At 47.6% G+C, this 25287-nt stretch overlaps 1 protein-coding gene across 2 annotated transcripts in view; it reads left to right on the top strand.

Annotated features, from left to right (window-relative positions):
* Nucleotides 1-25287, top strand: part of RYR1 (ryanodine receptor 1) — a 124152-nt gene that overhangs the window by 72686 nt on the left and 26179 nt on the right. For both annotated transcript variants that reach the window (XM_053605582.1, XM_053605581.1), the window contains 18 exons: nt 70-129; nt 858-995; nt 1438-1550; nt 1715-1811; nt 2506-2612; nt 5005-5056; nt 5181-5252; nt 6779-6878; nt 7159-7238; nt 7333-7409; nt 7919-7992; nt 8633-8650; nt 10021-10101; nt 15294-15382; nt 15462-15590; nt 15669-15773; nt 17905-17986; nt 18999-19186. In XM_053605582.1, the coding sequence (XP_053461557.1) occupies nt 70-129; nt 858-995; nt 1438-1550; nt 1715-1811; nt 2506-2612; nt 5005-5056; nt 5181-5252; nt 6779-6878; nt 7159-7238; nt 7333-7409; nt 7919-7992; nt 8633-8650; nt 10021-10101; nt 15294-15382; nt 15462-15590; nt 15669-15773; nt 17905-17986; nt 18999-19186 (1662 nt within the window). The remainder of the gene's footprint in view (nt 1-69; nt 130-857; nt 996-1437; nt 1551-1714; nt 1812-2505; nt 2613-5004; nt 5057-5180; nt 5253-6778; nt 6879-7158; nt 7239-7332; nt 7410-7918; nt 7993-8632; nt 8651-10020; nt 10102-15293; nt 15383-15461; nt 15591-15668; nt 15774-17904; nt 17987-18998; nt 19187-25287) is intronic.

Raw genomic sequence — 25287 nt, 5'->3', positions numbered from 1 at the left:
CAGGGAGGGTGTGGGCCAAGGATGAGGCTGGGACCCCCAGGGTGACCCTGTGTGGCCGTGTCTCCCCAGAAAGACACAGATGAAGAGGTTCGAGAGTTTCTGCAAAACAACCTTCACCTTCAGGGAAAGGTAAGCAATGGAAGGGGCAGGTCAGAATAGTAACAATAATAGCTGATGTTTGAGCACTTACCAAAGGACCTTCACATGCACTTGCCCCCTCAATCCTAACAATATTGAAAGGGGGACAGGGACCCTTAGAAAGGGACCCTCAGCTGGCACAGTGGCTCATGCCTGTAATCCTAACACTTTGGGGGGCTCAAGGAGTAGGGCGCCAGCCCCATATACCATAGGTAGCGGGTTCAAACCTGGCCCCAGCCAAAATCCGCAAAAAAAAAAAAAAATCCTAACACTTGGGCAGTGCCTGTGGCTCAAAGGAGTGGGGCGCCAGCCCCATATGCTGGAGGTGGCGGGCCAAAAACTGCAAAAAAAAAAAAAAAAAAAAGGAAAAAGAAAATAAAAAAATCCTAACACTTTGGGAAGCTGAGGTAGATGGATCACTTGAGCGCAGGAGTTCAAGACCACCCTGAGCAAGAGTGGGACCCCGTCTTTACTAAAAATAGAAAAAGTAGCCAGGCGTGTAGTGGACGTCTGTAGACCCAGCTACTTAGGGAGGCTGAGACAGGAGGACCACTTGGGCTCAGATGTTTGAGGTTGCTGTGACGCCATGGCACTCTAGCAAAAACTGCAAAAAAAAAAAAAAAAGGGAAAGGTACCCTCGGAGAAGCTGAGAAGTGGAAGGCGAAAGAGGGCCAGGGAGATGCCCTTACGCCAGCCTTCCTCCTGCCTCCCTCCCTCAGGTGGAAGGCTCCCCATCTCTTCGCTGGCAGATGGCCCTATACTGGGGCGTCCCGGGCCGCGAGGAAGACGCTGACGACCCTGAGAAAATCGTGCGCAGAGTCCAGGAGGTGTCTGCCGTGCTCTACCACCTGGACCAGGTGCTGAGGCTTCTGACTGCTGCGCCTCCAAAGACGTGCCTCTGGGCGGGGCCTGGAGCTGGCCTTGAGTCTATGGGCGGGGCCTGCCGGGGAAGATTAAGTTTGGGGGCGGGGCAGGAGCTGGAACCCTGGATCTGAGGGAGAAACCTGCTTAATCTGGTGGCTAGGGACAGGATTTTGGGTCTGGGGTTAGGGACTAGTGGAGACGCCTTGAGTTTGTGGGCAGGGCCTTGGATGGACCTTGGAATTGGGGCAGGACCTGGGTAGTGGACAGTGTCTAGGATGGAAATTTAGGTGTGCGGACAGAGCCAGATTTGTGACTCGCACCTTCTGCCTTGCGGGTTGGCTCTGAATATGGGCGCAGATGGGCATTTTCACCCAAAACTGGGAATCGGGCTAGAGGCACGGACTGGGGACCTGACAAACCGCCCTCCTCCCCCAGATTGAGCACCCTTACAAATCCAAGAAGGCCGTGTGGCACAAGCTTTTGTCTAAGCAGCGACGACGGGCAGTTGTGGCCTGTTTCCGGATGACGCCTCTGTACAACCTGCCCACGTAAGGCCCCCAGGGAGAAGGGGAACTTGAAGAGCCGTGGGAGTAGGGTAGGTGGGGAGTCCAGAGGATGGAGTGCTGACACCATAGGGTCTCGGGGTGGCAAATGCATAAGAGGTCAGGAAGCATCGTGAGACATTTCAGTGACTCTAGCCCTTTCCCTGCAGGCACCGGGCGTGTAACATGCTCCTGGAGAGCTATAAGGCCGCATGGATCCTGACTGAAGACCACAGTTTTGAGGACCGCATGATAGATGACCTTTCAGTGAGCGGGACCACCTGGGAATGTGGGAGCAGGGCTGGATATGGCTTGGCTCCAAGACCACCCTTTGCATACCTCCAAGCCTTCCACCTTGAGGAGTATAGAAATGGCAGCCCCTAGCTAAGTTTAGTGGCTTGTGTCTATAATCCCAGATACTCCAGAGACTGAAACAGGAGGATCACATGAGCCCAGGAGTTGGAGACCAGCCTGGGCAACATAGTGAGACCTCATCTCAAAAAAAAAAAAAAAAGAGGCTGGGAGCAGTGGCTCACACCTTTAATCCTAGCACTCTGGAAGGCCGAGGCAGGTGGATTGCTTGAGTTCATGTGTTCAAGAACAACCTAAGCAAGAGTGAGACCCCATCTCTACTAAAATTAGAAAAATTAGCCAGGAATTGTGGTGGGCACCTGTAGTCTTGGTACGTGGGAAGGTGAGGCATGAGGATCACTTGAGCCCAAGAGTTTGAGGTTGCTGAGAGCTACGACACCACGGCACCCTATCCAGGGCAACAGAGTGAGACTGTCTCAAAAAAAAAAAGAAAGAAAGAAAGAAAAGAAAAAGAAATGTCAGAGCCTGGCTTGGATAGACCCAAAGTACGGTGCAGGATATAGGAAAAGAAAAAATTCCAACCCAGCAATTCTATGGGGAAAGATAGGAAAGAACTCTAGAAACCTCCTCAGCTCCTCCCTCCCCTCAGAAAGCTGGAGAGCAGGAAGAAGAGGAAGAAGAAGTGGAGGAGAAGAAGCCAGACCCCTTGCACCAGCTGGTCCTACACTTCAGCCGCACCGCCCTGACTGAAAAGAGGTGAGGACTCTCCTCAGAGCCTCAGAAATGTCCCCAGGGTCCTAGGAAAGAGACTCAGTACCCCACCCCCAATCCCAACAAACTCTCTGTACCTCAAGAGGCAGGCCTTCTGGGTTCTGGGGGGAGCCCCACAGCTGATCTTTAAAAGTGACTTTACTAGAGCAGGCAAGGCTGCCTGTTATGTGGGCTGCACTTTACAGGGCATCTCATCAGAGGGGTTCATATCACAGGCAATGTCGATAGGCCTTTCCAGAAGAAAGTGTCTTGCTCAGACAAAGTCAGTGTGTTATGCTTCCAGGGACGCTGTCTCCAGGCACTCAGAATGATGCAGCGTTAGACATACCGTCATAGGCTTTCCTACAATACAGCCTCTAACAAAACCAGGCTGTCCGGAACCCCTGGTAATAGAATTGTTTACCTTTATACCAAGAAAGTTGGGAAAGTACCAAACTGCGTGCCCAGGCAGACATCGAGGGGTTCAAGCTGTGACTCCTTAAGTCCTTATGTGGTTGTCAAAAACAAAAAAAAACATGTCAGCAGAGCCTATGGTGGTTCCATGTGTGCTAAATGTGTTCGTGACAGGATCAAGCGTGCTTCCCTTACTGAGGAGCAGAAAATCGTTCTGAATGTGTTGAAGGCACAAGCACAGAGTCAGAAAGCTAAATAAGAAAATGAGGCTTTTTTGAGTAATAAAAATTAAAAGACTTAAAAAATCAGTATGTTATAAAACATTTTTCCATGTATGACAAATATCCAACAGATAGAAGTGGTAGGGGGCATTTTTTCTTATCACTCAAAGGCTTCATATGGGCTAATGGCAGGCTTAGGAATAAGAAGTAACAAGGATGCCCCAGCTGCTGCATTCATCACGTGCTTGGCGTGTGTCAGGCACCACACTCCACACTTGACATAGATATCCTCCCACTTAATCTTCATACCATGAGATCAATCCTATTTCAACTCTTTTTTCCAGATGAGGAAACAGAGGCACAGGGATGTGTGGCACAAGGGTATTCATTGGCAGGGACCTGGGTCCTTTCTAGCTTGCTTCTTTTTGTTTGTTTGTTTGTTTTTTGAGACAAAGTCTCATTTGGTCACCCTTGGTAGAGTGCTGTGGAGTCTTAGCTCACAGCAACCTTAAACTCTTGGGTTCAAGTGATCCTCTTGCCTCAGCCTCCCAAGTAGCTGGGACTACACACACCCTCCACAACGCCCAGCTATTTTTTTAGACACGGGGTCTCGCTTTGAGTCTGACTGGTCTGGAACCTGTGAGCTCAAACAATCTACCCACCTCGGCCTCCCAAGTGCTGGGACTATAGACGTGAGCCACTGCACCTGGCCTATTTGTTTGTTTTTTTGTTTGTTTGTTTTTGAGATAGAGTCTTATGTCATCCTGGGTAGAGAGCTGTGATGTCATAGCTCACAGCAACCTCAAACTTTTGGGCTCAAGCGATCCTCCTATCTCAGCCTCCCGAGTAGCTGGGACTACAGGCGCCTGCCATGACCGCCCAGCCTCTTTGTAGCTTTCTGCTTTGCCCTTCTTTGCCTTTGTCTTGTGGTCACAAGATGGATGCTGCACTTCCAGACATCACAACCACATACCAGGCAGAAAGAAGGAGAACCCTTCCCCAGCTTGCCTCTTTAAGCTCTTTTTACCTAAGAAGGGAAGCTCTCTCCCGTGGACTTCCACACATATCTTGTTGGCCAGAATTCTGACATCACGCCACCAATAGCTGCAAGGGCAACTAGGAAGTTGAGTATCCTGTTTTCTATGCTGTGGGAGAGCAATGGCTTTGGAGTTAGACTATCCGAGTTGAATCCCAGAGCAAGCTGTGTGACCTCAGCCAAGAGGGATCTTTGTGCCTTAATTCCCTCATCTGAAAAATAAAGCTTGTAATATACCTACCCAAGAGGTATATAGTGAGAATTAATTTGTTAATATATTTAAAGCACTTAGAACAGGGACTAAATGGTGTTAACGTAATCACCCTGTAGGCGTTGGCCATTATAGAGGGGACCTAAGGAGAAGGTGGTTGATTATAATTGTTAAGGGAAGCAACAGGTGGCAAGCTGGCCCTGGTAGCTCCAGCCTCCCATTGCTCCATGTTAGTATCCCTGGGGGAAAGGGAGTACCTTCACCAACAGCTCCAGCAAAATGCCCAGGATGAACTCTAGACCACATGCCAACTCTTATCTATTATTGGGGCCAAACAAATACAAAGTACTCATTGGCTCTGCCTTCGTCACATGCCACCCTGGCAATGAACAGACCACTCCAGCTGAACCACACAACCTGAGCGTGGGGAGGGTTAAGTCTCCAGAGGAAACTGGAGGCTGTTAAAAGATGGGGTCCTCTCTGTTGGGCCTGACTATATCCCTCTGGCTTCCTCAGCAAACTGGACGAGGATTATCTGTATATGGCCTATGCCGACATCATGGCAAAGGTAAGCCCACCCCGTCTAGGGGGGTTTCCTCCCCAATTGCAGTGCCTGTCCACTTTAAGGGTGGGGCCAGCATTGGGGTATCTCCTTTGTTCATATAATTCTTTAACTGATGCCCCCTCCCCAGAGCTGCCACTTGGAGGAGGGAGGAGAGAACGCCGAGGAGGGTGAAGAAGAGGAGGCAGAGGTTTCCTTTGAGGTAGGTGGCATCAGGAGGTTCATTCAGCAATGGTTGGGGGGCACAGCAGCAGTGACCAAGTCGGTTCACTGGGGGACAGACACCTCAGCCAATGAATAACAGCACAGAGCATTCACTGTGCTAAGAGCTAAGGCTGTGGGGTGGGATGGTGCGTGAATGGCGGGCACAGGCAGAGGGGTCAGGACTGAGATAGGGGAATCTCAAGGGGGATGGCAGCCCAGGCAAGGTGCCTGACCCAGCCTGGGCGAGGGGAAAGAATCAGGGAGGGCTTCTCAGAGGAGGGGATGTCTGAGGCTAGAGGTAGAAAAGGATTGTGCCAAAGTGTAGAAGAAGGGGGCAGGAGGTCAGTGGCTTACTCCTGAACTGATCGCTTGAGCACAGGAATTCAAGATCAGCCTGAGCAAAAGCTAAACCCTGCCTCTACAAAAAAAAAAAAACAGAAAATCTTGCCAGACATTATGGTGGATGCCTGTAGTCCCAGCTACTGGGGAGGCTGAGGCAAGAGGATCAATTGAGCCCAAGAGTTTGAGGTTGCTGTGAGCTATTATGACAACATGGCACTCAACCCCAGGAAACAGAGTGAGACTCTATCCCAAAAAAAAAAAAAAAAATCTATCAAATAACAAGATCTGGCAGTGGGTCCAATAGCCACTGTGTAATTGAGAAGTAGTGATGAACGAAAGTGATATTTCAAGGTGTCTGTAGCAGCAATAATGTGAAACATAAGAATGTTTTTATGTTTTTCATCATCCAAATTCATAGACAGGCTGGACTCTGTCCACTGGCCCTTTGGAGGTCTGTGGGCCTAGGTTAAGACATTTCCATGTCCAGCCCTGACTTGGATTTAGGGGAGATTTTTTTTTTTTTCCTGACATCACTGGTTCTTTATTTAAAAATACAGACAATATTTAAAATGAAAATTTTAAAATTTAAAAACTCAGAGGCCCAACTGCATCCGACAAAGTGAAGTGGCAGTGACATGCGCATCCACAGATAAGTGTAGCTGTTTAGAGCCAAATTTTAGGGGAGATTTTTTTGAGACAGAGTCTCGGTAAAGTGCTGTGGTGCCATAGTTCACAGAAACCTCAAACTCTTAGGCTCAGGTGATCCTCTTGCTTCAGCCTCCTGAGTAGCTGGGACTACAGGCGCCTGCCACAACACCTGGCTATTTTTAGAGACGGGGGTCTCATTCTTGCTCAGGCTGATCTGGAATTCTCCTGAGCTCAGGTGATCCACCCTCCTCAGCCTACCTCCCAGAGTGCTGAGATTACAGGCATGAGTCCCAGCACCTGGCCCCCAGCCCTGATTTGTGTGACCTGGCTCCATGCCAGCCCTGTGCTAGGTACAGAAGACAAACCCAGCATGTGAGCCCCAGGCAATGGGGAAGGTCACAGTGGAAAGAATGAGTCGTGGATGGGGCTGCGGTAAGGAGAACAGGGGTGAAGGAAGGCCAAAGCTGTGAGGGGAAAGGCTGGGCTGGTGAGCCTGCACTCACTCGCCCCCTCGGGTCTGCCTCTCTGCCCCAGGAGAAAGAGATGGAGAAGCAGAGGCTCTTCTATCAGCAGGCACGGCTGCACAACCGGGGGGCCGCCGAGATGGTGCTGCAGATGATAAGTGCCTGCAAAGGTGCCCCTCGCACGTGCATTCAGCTCCTCTAAGCCCACCCATCTTGTCTTCACTCTCCCCGGCCCACCCATTCCCTTTGGACCCATGTGCCACCCCTCTAAGCCTTTGCAAGTTCCCCTTGCACGTTTGCCTGGCAGTTTCTCACTCGCCCTTCAGTTATGATCAGCCCCGTACACACACCCATTCCCTTTTCTCACATCCTCCGGAGTGGCTGTTTTCTGGTGGAATACTCTGACTCCAAACTGGGTGGACCATCTTTTGTCCCTTTCCCCACTGCCAGGAGAGACAGGTGCCATGGTGTCCTCCACCCTGAAGCTGGGCATCTCCATCCTCAACGGAGGCAATGCTGAGGTGCAGCAGGTAACAGAGATGAAGGGATTGGGAGGAGGGCAAAGAGGGCTGGGAGGTTCCTGTGTGACTCCCAGTTCCTCCTCCCCTGCTGGCCCCTCTGCAGAAAATGCTGGACTATCTGAAGGACAAGAAGGAAGTTGGCTTCTTCCAGAGTATCCAGGCACTAATGCAAACCTGCAGGTAGGTTCTACCATCCATCTTTTAGTTAGCCCCTATTTGGTGTGGCTGTGCCCCTCCCCACACACTTCTGGTTCTAGTTCTGCTCTCTTGGTCCAGGAAAAGAGACCCACTCAGAGTAGCTCAAATAACATGGAGTTTATTATAAGAATTAATGTACAACAATAAGGAAGGCAAAGGTCTCTGACCTTAAGCACGAGTTATAGGTGGATTCCAGACAGTGGAACCAGAAGGTTGTTGAGAATTCAAGACTCAGCAGCAGGGAATCTGCCCACCTTCGTTCACCTCCTGCTGTCAGTTGACTTGTCCTGCCCCTCTGCAGCTTTTGCTGATTGATAGTTTTCTCATTATTTCAGCTCATGGTTCATCCTGGCCCTGCCACATCTTCCTTTCTGCTTCCTCTTGTTCCCAGCTTAGACATGATTGATGGGGGCTCTCCAGCCTGCCACTCCCTGGAAGAGAGGAGGGCAGAGTCTTCATTATATCTCCGTCTTTCCCTTCTTTTCCCTCAGCGTCCTGGATCTCAATGCCTTTGAGAGACAGAACAAGGCAGAGGGGCTGGGCATGGTGAACGAGGATGGAACTGGTGAGGCCCTTTCTTGGGCTTCCCTCTCCCTGGGATATCTTCTTCCTTCAAGAAGGAAGGGAGGTTGCCCTCCCAACAGCCCCCCTCCCCTGCCATTGCCTAGAGCTCCCCTCCTCCAAGACATCGGGTTCCCAAGAGCACCCCTTGCTGTGGTCCCCAGTACCACCTCCCAAATCCTCTGGGGTATGGGTCTACCATGGTCCCCTTTCCCGGAAGTCATTCTATCCTGTGTTCTCTTCCCATCACCACATGGACCCCGCCCTCCACACGCCCCAAGTCTTACACCCTGATTGCTGTTCTCTGATTAATGTCCCTAATCCGGGTTAATCACGTCTCCTCTTTGCTGTGTTGTGATGTGTCTAACCTTTCTACCCTAATCCTCGCCTCCTGCCTTTCCACCTCTACCTCCTCCTGTCTCTCTCCCTGCCCTCTTCTGTCATTTTATCTGCCCTCATTTCCTACTGTCTCCCTTGCTAATCCACTTCCTTCTGTCTCCTTCTCATTCTTTTTCTGAGTTGTTTCTCTCCGCATCTGTCTCGGTCTCTGCATACTTCACTGTGTGTGTTTGCTGTCTCTCTCTGTCTGTCTCTTTTTCTCTCTCTGCTCCTGCTTCTTCCTCCCATCCTGTTGGCTGCCCCAGTCATCAATCGCCAGAACGGTAATTCCCCAGCCCACTCCCTGCTGTTCTGCTGCCACCGACCCCTCCTAACTCCCCCTCTGCCCTCCACCTGGGTGCTGAGGATCTGGGCTGTGCAAGGAAGGACCCTTCCTGGGTGCACCATAGCGGTGGAAAGTCTTGAGATCAGGAGTCCAGGCCCAAGATTTGGGTCCCCAATTAGCCACTGACACACGTGGGACTGTGAACAACCTTCTCTAAGCCTCCCCATGTGTGAAATAGAAGCTAGAGAAGATAGCAGAGATTCCATACTTTGGACCTTTAGAGGAAAATAATGCCTGGCATTTTTACACGAATCAATTACAATCACTCACTTATTTTGCTCATATGTAGTAAAATACTCTACCAGGAGGAAGGCCTACAGATTCTTTCTTAACTTAAGCAAGAGTTTTCACAACTTTTATTCCAGTTCAGCCAATTTAACAAGATTGAAGATGACACAGCAAATTAAACAAATGCCTGACGAGAAAATTCAGCCTCATGTGGCACAGTTTGCAAAATTAAAAGGCCAAAATTCAGTACAACAAACATTCTACCCAATGCCATCTCTTTCCAGCTGGATACTTTTGAACTTCCAGACCCAGATTTACAGTCTCGGTGTGGGTGACCCCTATTCCCACCTCCTCTGCTCTCTGCACCTCACCCCAGATTAGTTGGCCAGTGGTTCCCATCCAGCAACCAGATTGCTTGCCTCTAGCATCCCGTCTGGTTGGCTCGCATGCCACCTCTGTGCCTGCTTTGGTTGGCTCATTCACTGTCTAGCCTCCTTCCCTACAACCCACCGTGATTGGCTTCTTTTGGATGCCCATTCTGATTGGCTCATGTTTACCTGCCTCCCTTCTGCTTCTCTTGGATTGGCTGCTTTCAAGGCTTCTGGGCCAATTGGCCAGCTTTCAGCCCCTATCTCTTGTCCCTTCTGGATAGCCCCTGCTCAGAGCCTTTGTGTGAATTTGACCCCACTCCCCATAATCCATTAACCCCCCTGCAGCCTGGAGAGGGGCTGAGGGCGATATCAGCTGCCTAAATGTCTGCGGGGTTAGCAGACACTCCCTGATGTCGCACAAGTGGCAACATCAGAGAGACACTGATGTTGTAGAATAACACTTGAGGTCCCAGCTTCATGACTCAGGCCCTCGAGTCTCTGTCTGTTGATGTCCTGGATTCTAAGGTTGGAGCCCCCTGGTGTCATGGATATCAGTGACTCTCATAGTGTCTTTGAAGTGGTGGCCGCTACTCCCAGCACGCCCATGCTTTGGGCATGCATGTGCAGTGTGCATGGGCCGTGTGCATACACGTGCTGTGCCTCGGCACCTCTGACATCTCCAGGGCCTTGTCCCCTCCCTTCCACCCAGGAGAGAAGGTCATGGCAGATGATGAATTCACGCAAGACCTGTTCCGATTCCTGCAATTGCTCTGCGAGGGCCACAATAATGGTGAGGAGGAAGGGGAGGGGGGCTAGAGGAGGCCAGGTCTGAGGTGGGTCTGGAAGGGTTGCCTCTCCCTTATGTAATGATGGCCTGGCCAGCCATCCAGGTCTGGTCTTCCACTCTTGTCCTTCATCCTTTACTTTCAGCCAGTGTCAGTAAATCCACCTTCTGAAATCTCTCTGGAATTCCTGGAATCTAGCCCCTTTTAACTCCTCTGGCCAGTTCAGTTTCCCAAAAGCAATCTGCCAACAACCCATTTGGCCCAGAATCAGTTTGCCCAAATGGGCAATTTGTCACACATCATTTTCCCACAGACATTTTGTAGCAGCTGCCAAAGTTCAGGACATGTGGTGGATTTCCGTACTTTGGATCTTTAGAGGAAAATAATGCCTGGCGTTTTTACACGAATCAATTAGAATCACTCACTTATTTTGCTCATATGTAGTAAAATACTCTACCAGGAGGAAGGCCTACAGATTCTTTCTTAACTTAAGCAAGAGTTTTCACAACTTTTATTCCAGTTCAGCCAATTTAACAAGATTAAAGATGACACAGCAAATTAAACAAATGCCTGATGAGAAAACACAGCCTCATGTGGCACAGTTTGCAAAATTAAAGGGCCAAAATTCTGTACAACAAACATTCTACCCAATGCCATTTCCTATAACAAACGTGTACAGTCTCAAGGTTGTGGTTATAACCCTTAATGATGATTATGAAACCACAGACTACCAGGAAACTAACTTTCGTGACAAGAATCAGAGTAGTTAGAAATCTAACTTCCATAACCTTCACCTCACTTGGCTAGTGCTGTTTAAGGCAACTGATTTATAAGTATTTTTAATCTTCACTCTTTTATTTTCAACAAAGAATAAAGTATGATCCATCCTCTGGAATTTTCAAAAGCTCTTGTGTCCACAACTTGTTTTTCCTCAAGGTTTATTATTTGATGCCATGTGACTAAAATTTTCATTCTTTAACTAAGGTGGAATCAGACTTTTTGAAAATGAAAACGTTCTTTTTTTGAGACAGAATCAATTTTGTCGCCCTCGGTAGAGTACCACAGCGTCATAGCTCACAGCAACCTCAAATTCTTGGGCTCAAGCCATTCTCTTGCCTCAGCCTCCCAAGTAACTGGGACTACAGGTGCCTGCCACAGCACCAGTCTGTTTTTTAGAGATGGGGTCTCGCACTTGCTCAGGCTGGTCTCAAACCTGTGAGCTCAGGCAATCCACTCACCTCGGCCTCCCAGAGCACTGGGATTACAGCCGTGAGCCACTGCACCCGGCCCGAGAATGATCTTATAGTTGTGATTTCTCTCTCCCAGTCCTAATTCATAGATTTGCAAGCCAATCCTCTGCCTAAATTCATGGATTACTCACCCCAATCAAATAAATATTTGAAATACTTTTCAAATCTCTGAAGCTTTGCATGTCTTGAGTATTCAGTGCCATTTAAAGCAGACAAAAGTTTTGTCTCTTCCATATTTGCACATGTCTATGACAGTGTTCTCAGTTGGCAGAATTCTTTACAGGAAAATTAATCATTTAAACATATAGTCCAGCTGGGGGAGGTGGCTCATGCCTGTAATCCTAGCACTCTGGGAAGCCAAGGCCGGTGGGTTGCTTGAGCTCAAGAGTTCAAGACTGTCTCTAAAAATAGCCAGGCACTGTGGCAGGCACCTGTAGTCCCAGCTACTTGGGAGCCTGAGGCAAGAGGATTGCTTGTACCCAAGAGTTTGAGGTTGCTGTGAGCTATAATGCCATTGCACCTACCAAGGGTGACAAAATGAGACTCTGTCTCAAACAAACAAACAAACAAAATAAAACCATATAGCCCAATTTAAATCAAATAAATAAAGGAATTAGAAAGGAGTTATCAATGGGAAATAGTGTACATTGACTTATAAAATCTCGAATATTGGAGTATATTCTTTGTCTATATTGTGAAGCCAGGAAAATGGGCTTTTTGTTGAGCCATCCTGATACAGCAATTGTGAAGTAACTATAGGGGAGTCAGGTGGCAAGTAAAACTTTGGGGAGAGGGAACTTTCCAGGGCTGTTAAAACCACCCCATGCAACATGGCACAGCTATAAACATTAAGAGGACTTAATTAACTGAAGCCCATTTTTGTTGTATTGATGATTTGATGAGTTGATCACTTGGCAAATGGGTCTACAGAGGCAGTTCTCAAACTCAGTATCACAAGGAGGTGTTGTTAAAATATAGATTCTGGGGCAGCGCCTGTGGCTCAAAGGAGTAGGGTGCCGGCCCCATATACCAGAGGTGGCGGGTTCAAACCCGGCCCTGGCCAAAAACTGCAAAAAAAAAAAAAAAAAGTAGGGTCTGTTGGGACACCCCCATGTGGGCTGTGCCTTAATTCTTACAGTCTGTGCCACACAGAGAAGTTTGATAACTTGCCCAAAGTCAAGCAGCTGAGAATTTGTGTGGCCAACTGCCGTGCATCTTTCAGATCTCAGCCTTTTGAGAGGTGTCCTCTTCCAGGGAGCCCTCCTTCACCACCAAGGCTGGGTCAGGCAGCCCCTGTAGACTTCTCCAGCCCCCTGGCCTTCTCCCATCACAACCCTGATCATTTTGCCCAGTATTCCTTCCACCACCACCCCTGTTACCCAAGAACATTGTCATCATCATTATCATCATTCATCATTACGCTAATGGACTCCCAAGTACCCATCACTCAGCCTCAACAGTATTCTGCCATTCAACAATGTTTTTCAATTAGTGGGAACAAACCTATGAGAGATTCATGATAGTTTAACATAGAGGTCCTCATCCTAATTGTATTAATACATTGCCATGGCTGGGAGCTTGAAAACATACTGAAGACCAAGTTCTAATTTTATTGATCTGGGATAGGGCCTGAGAATTTCGGATTTAAAAAAAACTCCTGGTGATTGTTTTTCTTTTTCTTTTTTCTTCTTTCCTTGCTTTCTTTCTTTCTTTTTATTTTTTATTTATTTTTTTTTTTGAGAGAGTCTCTCTCTATTACCCAGACTACAGTGGCATAGCAACAGCCTACCTACCTCACAGCAACCTCAAACTCCTGAGTTCAAGTGATCCTCCTGCCTTAGCCTCCTAAGTAGCTGGGATTATAGGTGCCAACCACAACCCCCAGCTAGCTTTTTCTATTTTTTTTTTTTTTTTGAAACAGAGTCTCAAGCTGTCACCCTGGGTACAGTGCCATGGCATCACAGCTCACAGCAACCTCCAACTCTTGGGCTTAAGTGATTCTCTTGCCTCAGCCTCCCAAGTGGCTGGGACTACAGGCAGTCACTACAATGCCTGGCTATTTTTTGGTTGTAGGTGTCATTGTTTTTTGGCAGGCCCGGGCTGGGTTCAAACCTGCCAGGCCCAGTGTATGTGGCTGCTTAGCCTCTTGAGCTACAGGCACTGCTCCAGCTTTTTCTATTTTTAGTAGAGACAGGGTCTCACTCTTGCTCAGGCTGGTCTGGAACTCCTGAGCTCAAGGGATACTCTGCCCCAGTATCCCAGAGTGCTAGGATTACAGGTGTGAGCCACTGCACCAGCCCCTTTCTGGTGATTCTTTTTTTTTTTTTTTTTTTGTGGCTTTTGGCTGGGGCTGGCTTTGAACCCGCCACCTCCGGCATATGGGACCGGCACCCTACTCCTTGAGCCACAGGCGCCGCCCAGCCTTTCTGGTGATTCTAATGTGCAGCCAAGATTGAGAGGTTGAGAACCACAAATGTAGTGGCCTGTGATAAGAATTCTTTTGTAGTTAACTAGAATAGTATAGGACAGAAAACACCAGAATGCATGGCCCATTGTAAGGATATGTGAAACTTCTGTTTTAGGTATATGTGGATATAACTTCAGATTGAATACAGGTACTGGGTCTCAATGTGAAATGGATTTCCTACCATAGATTGCAGTCAGAAAAGACTGAAAAATTAATACACAAGAATATAAACTCCACAGCCAGGCACGGTGGCTCTTGCCTGTAATCCTAGCACTCTGGGACGCCCAGGCGGGTAGATTGCCTGAGCTCAGGAGTTCGAGACCAGCCTGAGCAAGAGCAAAACCCCATCTCTACTAAAAATAGGCAAAAAAAAAAAAAAACTAGCCAGGCATGGTAACATGGTAACACATGCCTGTAATCCCAGCTACTTGGGAGGCTGAGGCAAGAGGATCACTGCAGCCCAAGAGTTTGAGGATTCTGTGAGCTATGATGACGGCATTCTACCCATGGTGAGAGTTAGACTCTGTCTCAACGAAAGAAAGGAAAGGAAAGGAAAGGGAAATTACCAAGCCTAGAACAGTGCCTGGCACATAGTAAGCACTCAACAAATTTGTTGTACCAAAGAATAAGTGACTACCTTCATCTTCTGTTAGTATACAGTCAATAAAAATACACTGAATAAAAAAAAGTTGAATAAATAAATGACCAATCCTTATCTTCCATGGCATTTATTTAGTAGGTTCTCAATAAATATGCATTGAATAAATGAATGAATAAATGACCATTCTTCCATCTTCCCCAGCACTTAGTAGTCATTCAGTGAAATTTTCTGGAAAAAAAATAGAGGCCTGAATCTCTATTTCCCCCAGCTATATGGTAGGTACTCAATAAATATTTTTGGGAAAAGGCTGGATATGATGGCTCACACTTGTAGTTCCAGCACTTTGGGAGGCCGATGTAGAAGGATTACTTGAGACCTGGAGTTTAAGACCAGCCTGAACAGCACAATGAGACCTCGTTGCTAGAAAAAAATTAAAAAATAAATAGCTGGTATGGTGGCATACACCTGTAGTCCCACCTACTTGAAAGGCTGAAGTGGAAGGATTGCTTGAGCTCAGGAGTTCGAAGCTACAGTGAGCTATAATTATACCACTGCACTCCAGCCTGGGTGATAAAGTCAGACCCTGCCTCTAAAAGAAAAACAAAACAAAATATTTGTTGGGGGGAAAAAAAACTGAATGAATAAATGACCGATCGACACCAAATCCAGGATGTAGTAGGCCCTCGATAATACTATTTGAAGATAAATGAATAAATGATCATATAAACATAATAGTTATTAAGTAAATTAATGATGATATGCCTTCTGGCATACAATAAGCACTCAATAAATATGTATTTCATAAATGAATAAATTACCAATTGTTCATCTGCCTTAGCACATGGTAGATGTTCAATGAATAACTTTTCATCTCCCTAGATTTCCAAAACTATCTACGGACACAGACAGGGAACACGACCACTATTAACATCATCATTTGCACAGTGGACTACCTCCTGCGACTGCAGGTAAGGATATGAGACCATTCAGGTGTGCTCTGGAATGGGGGCTTTAGGGCCAACTTCTCTCACCTTAACTGCCCCCCAGGAATCCATCAGCGACTTTTACTGGTACTACTCGGGCAAGGATGTTATTGAAGAACAGGGTAAGAGGAACTTCTCCAAAGCCATGTCAGTGGCTAAGCAGGTGTTCAACAGTCTCACGGAGTACATTCAGGTAGGGCCAACTGTCTGGGACAGGGCAGTTCCGCATTCAGTGCCCGGCATGGTGCTCACGCAGCCCTCTGTCCTCCAGGGCCCCTGTACCGGGAACCAGCAGAGCCTGGCGCACAGCCGCCTCTGGGATGCAGTGGTGGGATTCCTGCACGTGTTTGCCCACATGATGATGAAGCTCGCTCAGGTTCAGCCCCTGTGTTGTTCATCCATCTGCTTCTGGGCATCCCTCAAGTGGTCCATTTCCATGTCTTGGCCCATTGGTCAGTTTGTCACCCAAGTGCTCCCAGCATGTTCCAGAATGGTTCCCTGCCTATGGCCAAATCCATCTTCTTTCTGGATTGGCTGCCTGCAAGAGCCAGTCTCCTCCTCTGCCTCCATCAGCCAGAGAGTTTCCATTGGTGGTGATGTTGGCCCCACTCCTCTGGCCAAAGCTCCTCAATGATTGGTTGCATTTTCCTGTCTGATGAAGTCATCTCAGATGTGCACAGCCCTTGGGGTAGAATGGGGGCAGGCTTCTAGATTAGGGCCTGGGGCTGAGGAAGTGTTTTGCTTCTTTATCTTGCCTGCGGCAGATGACACCCATCCCAGCCATCCATGATGTAAGGTCCCTGTCCAGCCCCATTACCCATCTCTAGAATCCTTGTGTTCCTCTTTTCCCCAACCCTTTGCAGTCTTGTCAGTATGTCACAAATGCTTAATCCATTTTCTTTGCTTCCATCCGTTAAACATATTCAAAGCTGCCAAATACTCTTGGGCAGGTTGTGCACTTCGCAAGGTCACAACCTCTGAGGGATTCACATCCCAGATATCATAAATACATTGACGCGTTTATTACAGCAGTTTTCCAGCAGATGGCAGTAAAAGATGCTGTATAATTTCCCAACAGGTAGTGCGTTAAGGAAGGGAAGCCTTTTTTTAATTTACCCAAAGGTGCCACAGGCAGAAACCCAGACTGGTATCGCCTGATTTTTTGAAAGGAGTTCGTAAGTGTAGACTTCCAAATCCTGCAGTGTTAACTCATCTAGGTCTAGGTTGTAAAGGCTAAAACTCCAATACGACGTGGTGGCTTAAAGAAAAATAATAATTTTAGAGTATTGTCAGCAGAAATGTCTTTCTCCTCTTTGGCTTCATTCTCGAGAGGCTGTCCCAGTGGGCTGAAAAAACAATGCCTCAGGTTTCCCACTGGCTGGAAACAACGGTGCGGCAAGTTTCCCATCCACCCAACTAACAGTTCCACGGGTAGAGAGCTTCTCTGGTCTGGGAGCTCCAAGGAAAGACCTGAGATGCTCTCTCATTGGACTGTGGGGTCACATGCCCATCCCTGAACCAATCACTATAACCTTGGGAAAGAAAGCTCTGATTGGCCAGATCTGTCTTATACCTACACGTAGAACAGAAGGTAGGTTTAGCACCACTTATTCTGAGAGAAGGTTTGGTGGCACCCTAGTTTAAAGGCCAGAGATTGTTAAGATAAAAGGGGAATGAATTACGGGCAGACATAAACCACAGGAATCCACCCATCTTAGAATCTTGAGATGTAGAATGTTGGAACCTTGGACTCAGAATGCAGAGTTTTGGAACTTTGTAAATAAGTTAGGATTGAAATCAGCAACTCTTCAAACTAGCGTTGAGGTAGAGGGAGCCTCTGCTCTCTCCATTTTATTGGTAGAACTATATGAAGTTAACAATTTGTAGGTCAAAATAATCATATACTGGCAATTTTATGTGACTCAACATAACACAAATAGGGACCATGAGGCAGAACTTTGTATTGATAGTTTCTGTGGGTACAACACAAGTATTGTGGCAGGGAGGTAACCGACCCCTATATTGCCTCCCCAAGAAGGCACACAGCTGTCTCCCCCAGCCTTCCCCCTAAACCCAGAGTCCCACTTTTGCCATTATATATTATATTTAATATATATGTGTCAAGCATCTACCCTAGGCCAGACACAGTGCTGGCTCTTATCTCTTCCCAGATCTGGGTCACTGTCCCCAGTGTCTCCATCTGTCTCTGCCCCAAATGCCTGCCCTCCCAGCCTCCCAGTCCTCTTTGTCTGCCAGCCCCTTGCCCTTACACATCACCTGTTGGGCCCTTCCCCCAAGTGCCAACCCCATCCCCACAGTCTTGTCTCTTTGCCCCCTCCCCTGCTTCCGAGGAACATGTCTGGACTCAGGTCCCCTCGGAGGTAAGAAGGGAAAAAAAGGAGGTCTTAGGTCCTATTGGGTAGGTGAGGAGGGACAGAAGCAGCTGGAGGTGGGGGAAGTGTCTCTACAGAGTCCAGTCCTCACACGGTGGGATGTGGGATCTCTAGGACTCAAGCCAGATTGAGCTGTTGAAGGAGCTGCTGGATCTACAGAAGGACATGGTGGTGATGCTGCTGTCACTACTAGAAGGTAAACACCCAGAGGCTCTGGATGGGGAACAGTGCGAAAGTTCAGACCAGCCAGAGAATGGTCCTCTGGGACCCAGGAGACCCTAACCCTCAGCCCCATCTGAAATCATGTCAGGGTCAATGGGTTGAAGAAGTTGTAATAACAAGCTCAGCAAACATTTACTTTGTGCCAGGTCCTGACTGTACATAATTAATGTATTGACTCCCCAGGGAAATCTTAGTAAGTGTGTGGGAGTACAGTGATTCCTTTAACCAAACCCCTACCACTGGGCTGTCCAGTGTTCCTGTTAAGTATTTTTCTATTACAATGTTACAATGGATAATACTCCGACAATGTTTCTTTCTTTCTTTCTTTCTTTTTTTTTTTTTTTTGGATAACTAATCATTGGCTTTTAAAAATCAGAACTTTAGGCCAGGTGAGGTGGCTCATGCCTGTAATCCTAGCACTCTGGGAGGCTGAGGCAGGAAGATTGCCTGAGTTCAGGAGTTTGAGACTAGCCTGAGCAAGAGCGAAACCCCATCTTTACTAAGAATAGAAAACTAGCTGGGCCTTGTGGTGGGCATGGTGGCATGCACCTGTAGTTTTAGGCATATAAACTGAGATCATGTGGCTCTGGGTTCAAATCCTCCCCTTTCCTTACTGATTATTTAACCTTGAGTGTATGACCTTGCCCGAGTCTCTGTAAAAAACTGATAGTAACACACTTCCCTTACAAGGTTGTCTTGAGATCATACCAACTTGGCATGGCATCTGGTTATCTACTGTCAGCCTATGTCACTGTTGTCTTTATTGGTGGTTCCCCCAGCTAGTAGGGGAGATGGATAAAGGAAGGGTCAGCCAGGTTCACACAGGATGGTGACACAAATCAGGAAGTGACCCTTTGAGGGGAGGCTTAGGCTGGCCAAGGAAGCTTCCACCAGCATTGTGACTTCTAAGCTGGCAAGAGAGGAAAGCCCAGGGGGGCTCCAGAGAGGAGGGTCTGCTGGCCACACTGACCTGGGACTGCCCACAGGGAATGTGGTGAACGGCATGATTGCCCGGCAGATGGTGGACATGCTCGTGGAATCCTCATCCAATGTGGAGATGATCCTCAAGTTCTTTGACATGTTCCTGAAACTCAAGGACATCGTGGGCTCTGAGGCATTCCAGGACTACGTCACTGATCCCCGTGGGCTCATCTCCAAGAAGGACTTCCAGAAGGTGGGTGCTGGACAGTGGATAAGCCCAGAACATTGTGTGTGAGAGGAGCTGCCAATCGACAGCCATGCCCTTCCTCGCGGCCTGTCTGCCTTGGGCAAGAGATGTCTTTGTGAGTCCCCATCTCCTTCTCTGTAAAATGGAGATAAAATAGCTCAGCACCTATAGCACAGTTATGGTGCTAGCCACATGCACAGAGTCTGGTGGGTTCAAACCTGGCCCGGGCCAGCTAAACAACAATGACAATTACAACAAAAAAATAGCTAGGCAATGTGGCTTTTTTTTTTTTTTTTGTGGAGACAGAGTCTCACTTTATGGCCCTCGGTAGAGTGCCGTGGCCTCACACAGCTCACAGCAACCTCCAACTCCTGGGCTTAAGCGATTCTCTTGCCTCAGCCTCCCGAGTAGCTGGGACTATAGGCGCCCGCCACAACGCCCGGCTATTTTGCAATGTGGCTTATTAAATTTTCATTTGTTGAAGAAATTTTTTTCTTTGTCATGGGTCCAACTAGGACCAGGGATTGCGTTTAGGGATCTTGTCTCTTTCCCCCCTTCAGTCTAGAATTATTCCTAGGTCTTTCCTTATCTTTTGTCATCTGGATATTTTTGAAGAATAGAGGCCAGATGTTTTGCAGACTGCCCCCAGTGCAGGTTTGTCTGACTTTTCCTCATGATTAGATTTGGGTCACACATCTTTGGCTGGAATACAGCAATGATGCGTGCTAGGTGCGCAGATCAGGAAGCACACCATGTTGGTTCTTCCTACTCCTGATGCTAATATGGATGACATGGATAAAAAAAAGCCTCACAGTCTTTTTTTTTTTTAAGACAGAGTCTCACTCTGTCACCCTGGGCAGAGTGCTATGGCATCATAGCTCATAGCAACCTCAATTAGACTTGAGTGATCCTCTTGCCTCAGCCTCCCAAGTAGCTGGCACTACAGGCATGTGCCACTATGCCCAGCTCATTTTTCTATTTTTAGTAGAGATGGGGTCTCACTCTTGCTCAGGCTGGTCTCAAACTCCTGAGCTCAATGGATCACCCACTTTGGCCTCGTAGAGTGCTGGGATTAGTGTGAGCCACTGAGCCTGGCCTGACATGAATGATTGGTTAAGGTGGTATTTACCAGGCTCTCCTGGTATGAATCTTGTCGATATGAATCTTGTGGGGACATACTTAGAGACTGTAAATGTCTGCTCACTCTCTAGGAGTAGCATCCACCAATGAGTCTCACCTGAAACAGGGATTACTAAGGTAGTTGACAAATTGTGGTTTTCTAGTCTCACCATATCCTTTCCCTTTACTGGACACTCTTTTACTGTGAGGAAGAGTTTTTCCTTCGGCCCCATTTCTTTACTCCTTCATTCATTTATTTCTATCGCGTGGACTTGTGCTTTCTTATTTATTCCATGGGTTGTAGTCATCATGGGCCATCAGCTTTAAGAAAGCTCAGGGTCCCCTGAGTGAAAAGTGAGCTGTCCTGTACCTTCCGGTCATCCTCAGAGCCTCCTGCGTCTCTCCCTGCTTCTCAGCCACGCCTCTTCAGAGCCATCTGCGCTCGCTCAATCACTCCTCTCTCACCTCCCTCGCCTTCCCTGACTCAGGGCTTCTGTCCCTGTGACTCTCCTGAAACGCAACTCCAACCAAGATCATCAGTAACCCCTTTGGCTCTGACTTGTCATCTTGGCATAATTTGCCACAGCTGACCGTTTCTTCCCCCTCTTCCACCCCCAAGGGGCATTGCCTGCTTTCCTGAGCCTCACAGTCTTGCAACATCGCTCCTCCCTGCTTCCCCTCCTAGCCTTAAATGTCACTGCACCTGAGCCCTCCATCTTCATGAAGAAAGCATAGTCTCAGTCTGTGCCAGGTCCTGTGTATAAATGAATGAACTCATTTAATCCTTACAGCAGCCCTCTGGGGTAAGAACTGTTTTAATTCCCATTGTATAGATATGGAAACAGAGGCACAGGGAGGTAAAACTGACCCCTCTCAAGGTCATCCAAATAATAATTGACAAAGCTGGGATTGGAATGCAGGCAGTCTGGCCCCAGAGTACACTGCCTCCAGATTTATCTGTTACTCTAGTCTAACAAGTAGTGAACACCTCCTGAGTGCCGAGGCCTGCTTGGGAGTCACTGCCCTGAGATTGGCAGGTGTAGGGACAGAGTCTCCAAGGGCTGCAAGAGAGGCTGAGAACACTATGCCGGGGTGAAAGTACACATCATTCATAACTGAAGTGAGCAAGGATCTCTCCTGGCTAGGGTGTCACTGATCTATCTCAAGGTTTGATGTGATGTACATGACATTTTACAACACCATAGTTGCACAGAGTTACAATCTGGAACTTAAAAACTTGCATTAGTTTTATGTTTTCAATACATAACCCATTCATGTGATTTTTTTTTTTTTCTGAGACTTTCATTCTGTAGCTGTGGTGTCAGCCTAGCTCACAGCAACCTCAAACTCCTGGGTTCAAGCGATTCTCTTACTTTGCCCTCCCGAGTAGCTGGGACTACAGGAGTGCACCACCACACCTGGCTAATTTTTCCTTTTTTTTTTTTCTTTTGTAGAGATAGGTCTTCCGTTTGCTTCAGCTGGTCTTGAATTCCTAGGTTCAAGCGATCCTCCCACTTCAGTCTTCCAAATAGTTAAGTACAGGTACCCACAACAACAATCAGCCATTTTTTTTTTCTATTTTTCCACTGCACCTGGTCATTCATGTGATTTTAAAATCCAAAATATAACAAGCTATGAAGTGAAAAGTCTCCCTCCCACCCCTTCCTATCTACCCTTTCCTTGCCTCCACCACTGGCATCCTCTAATTAGTTTCTTTCATATTTTTCCATCATATTTTAATGCAAATATGAACAGATAGTCTTTTTTTTTTTTTTGAGACAGAGCCTCAAGCTGTCTCCCTACATAGAGTGCTGTGGCATCACAGGTCACAGCAACCTCCAACTCCTGGGCTTAAGCAATTCTCTTGCCTCAGCCTCCCAAGTAGCTGGGACTACAGGTGCCCAACACAACGCCCGGCTATTTTTTGGTTGTAGTTGTCATTGTTTGGCAGGCCCAGGCTGGATTTGAACTGGCCAGCTCTGGTGTGTGTGGCTAGCGCCTTAGCCACTTGAGCTACAGGTGCTGACCCATGAACACATAGTCTGAATTATTTCTCCTCCTCCTCACCTTCTTCCTTCTCCTCCTCTTCCTCCTCCTCCTTTTTCTTCTTCTTCTTTTGTTTTAGACAGAGTCTTACTTTGTCACCCTGGGTAGAGTACCATGCCATCACAGCTCACAGCAACCTCAAACTCCTGGGCTTAAGCAATCCACTTGCCTCAGCCTCGCCAGTAGCTGGGACTTACAGGCACCCACCACAAGGTCTGGCTATTTTTTTTTTTTTTGAAACAGGCCTCAAGTTTACCCTGGGTAGAGTGCCGTGGCATCCATCATAACTCACAGCAACCTCAAACTTCTGGGCTCGAGCGATTCTCCTGCCTCCGCCTCCCAAGTAGCTGGGACTACAGGCGCCCGCCCCAACGCCCGGCTATTTTTTGGTTGCAGCCATCATTGTTGTTTGGCGGGCCCGGGCTGGATTCAAACCTGCCAGCTCAGGTGTATATGGCTGGTGCCTTAGCTGCTTGAGCCACAGGCGCTGCGCCTAGGCCCGGCTATTTTTAGAGATAGGGTCTCTCTCGCTCAGGCTGGTCTTCAACTCCTGAGCTCAGGCTATCCACCTGCCTCGACCTCCCAGAGTGCTAGGATTATAGGCGTGAGCCACCACGCCTCGCTTCTTCTTTTTATATGCACTAGTCAGGGTACTACGTCACTGCGCTCTATTATCTAACAACATGTTCTGGAGATACAGGGAACTTCCTCTTTCTTTCTTACAGGTGCCCAGTATTCCATTGTGTGTGTATATTGTAGGTTATTTTCCTGTTTCCTCTTAGTGGACATTTGATTTGCTCCCAGTGTTGTTCTGTTACAACCCAAGCTGCAGTCAGGGCTGCCATGGCTAGTTATGCAAGTTCCACACTGCACAAAGGTGCCATTTCTAGCACAGACACTTTCTGTTTATATATCTATTACTGCAGAGCTTTAGCAGATGGAAGAAAGTGTGCTGAAGAAGACAGTATATGGGCCACCAGCAATGCCGACTATAAAAACTGCCCTATACATACAACATGCTGTGTGTGTGGTTTCCATCAGAGGATAAACATCCAGAAGTGGGATGGGGGGTGAAAGGGTCAGCTCGTTTGACATTTGGGCAGATGAGGCTCTCCACTTTGCCCTCTCATTAATGTCATGTGAGTGTGCCTGTTTCCCCACAGCCTTGTCACTAGACTGCATTGTCAAGTCTTTGGATTTTTGCCAATCTGATAGGTGAAAAATGGTATTGCAGTGCAGGTTTTCCTTCCCAAGACAGGGTCTTCTGGGCTAGAGTGTTGTGGCATCATTGTAGCTCACTGCAACCTCAATCTCCTGGGCTCAAGTGATCCTCCTGCCTCAGCCTCCTAAGTAGCTATGACACCCAGCTAATTTTTCTTTTCTTTCCTTTTTTTTTTTTTTGTAGAGACAAGTTCTTGCTTTTGCTCAGGCTGGTCTCAAATTCCTGGGCTCAAGCCATCTTCCTGTCCCCATCTTCCAAAATGCTAGGCTTACAGGTGTGAGCCACTGTGCCCTACCTACAGTGCAATTTTAATTCTCAATTCTCCTATCATGAGGGCAGTTAAACATCTTTTTTGTGAACTGACTCTATCGTGGGCTTATTTCTATTGGGACATTGGTATTTTTTTTCTTGACTTCTGAGAACAATTTACATATGAGGCTGATTAGAACTTTGTTAGTGATGAGAATTACAACTATTTTTCCTAGTTCATCATCTATCTTTTGACTTTTTTATGATGCTATTTTGGCCATCCAGGATAGCTTATTGTTTGTTTGTTTATTTTTTATTTTTATTTTGTTTATTTTAGAGACAGAGTTTCACTTTGTCGCCCTTGGTAGAGTGCTGTGGTGTCACAGCTCACAGCAACTTCCAGCTCTTAGGTTTAGGCGATTCTCTTGCCTCAGCCTCCTGAGTAACTGGGACTACAGGTGCCCACCACAACACCCAGCTATTTTTTTGTGCAGTTTGGGGCTGGGTTCAAACCTGCCACCCTCAGTATATGGGGCCGGCGCCCTACTCACTGAGCCACAGGCGCTGCCCTAAGTTTGAGACACAGTCTGACTCTGTTGCCCTGGGTAGAGTGCTGTAGTGTCACCATAGCTCACAGCAACCGCAAACTCTTGGGCTTGAGCAATCACTTATCTCAGCCCCCTGAGTAGCTGGGACCACAGGCACCTGCCAAAACACTTGGCAAGGACCGGTTGCTTACACCTGTAATCCTAGCACTCTGGGAGGCTGAGGTTGGTAGATTGCTGGAGCTCAGGAGTTCAAGACCAGCCTGAGCAAAAGTGAAAGCCTGTCTGTAAAATTAGCCAGACATTGTGTTGGGCGCCTCTAGTCCCAGCTACTCAGGAGGCTGAGGCAAGAGAATCTCTTGAGCCCAAGAGTTTGAGGTTGTTGTGAGTTATAACACCAAGGCATTCTGGCTCAGCGCCTGTGGCTCAAGCGGCTAAGGCACCAGCCACATACACCTGAGCTGGTGGGTTCGAATCCAGCCAGGGCCCGCCAAACAATGACAGCTGCAACCAAAAAATAACTGGGCATTGTGGTGGGCGCCTGTGGTCCCAGCTGCTTGGGAGGCTGAGGCAGGAGAATTGCTTGAGTCCAGGAGTTTGAAGTTGCTGTAAGCTGTAATGCCACTGCACTCTACCCAGGGCGACAGCTTGAGGCTCTGTCTCAAAAACAAAAAAACACACACCATGGCATTCTACCCAGGGTGTCAAAGTGAGAATCTGTCTAAAACAAATAAACAAACAAACAAACCAAAAAATAAAACCACTTGGCTAGTTTTTCTATTTTTAGTAGAGACAGGTCTTGCTCTTGCTTAGGGTGGTTTCAAACTATTTAATTATTTATTTTTTATTTTTTGTAGAGACAGAGTCTCACTTTATTGCCCTTGTAGAGTGCTGTGTCGTCACACAGCTCATAGCAACCTCCAATT

The sequence above is a fragment of the Nycticebus coucang genome, chromosome 10, assembly GCF_027406575.1.
Source record: "Nycticebus coucang isolate mNycCou1 chromosome 10, mNycCou1.pri, whole genome shotgun sequence".
NCBI lineage: Eukaryota > Metazoa > Chordata > Mammalia > Primates > Lorisidae > Nycticebus > Nycticebus coucang.
Note: the sequence above shows the minus strand (reverse complement) of the source record. Positions and strands in the feature narration are given on the sequence as shown.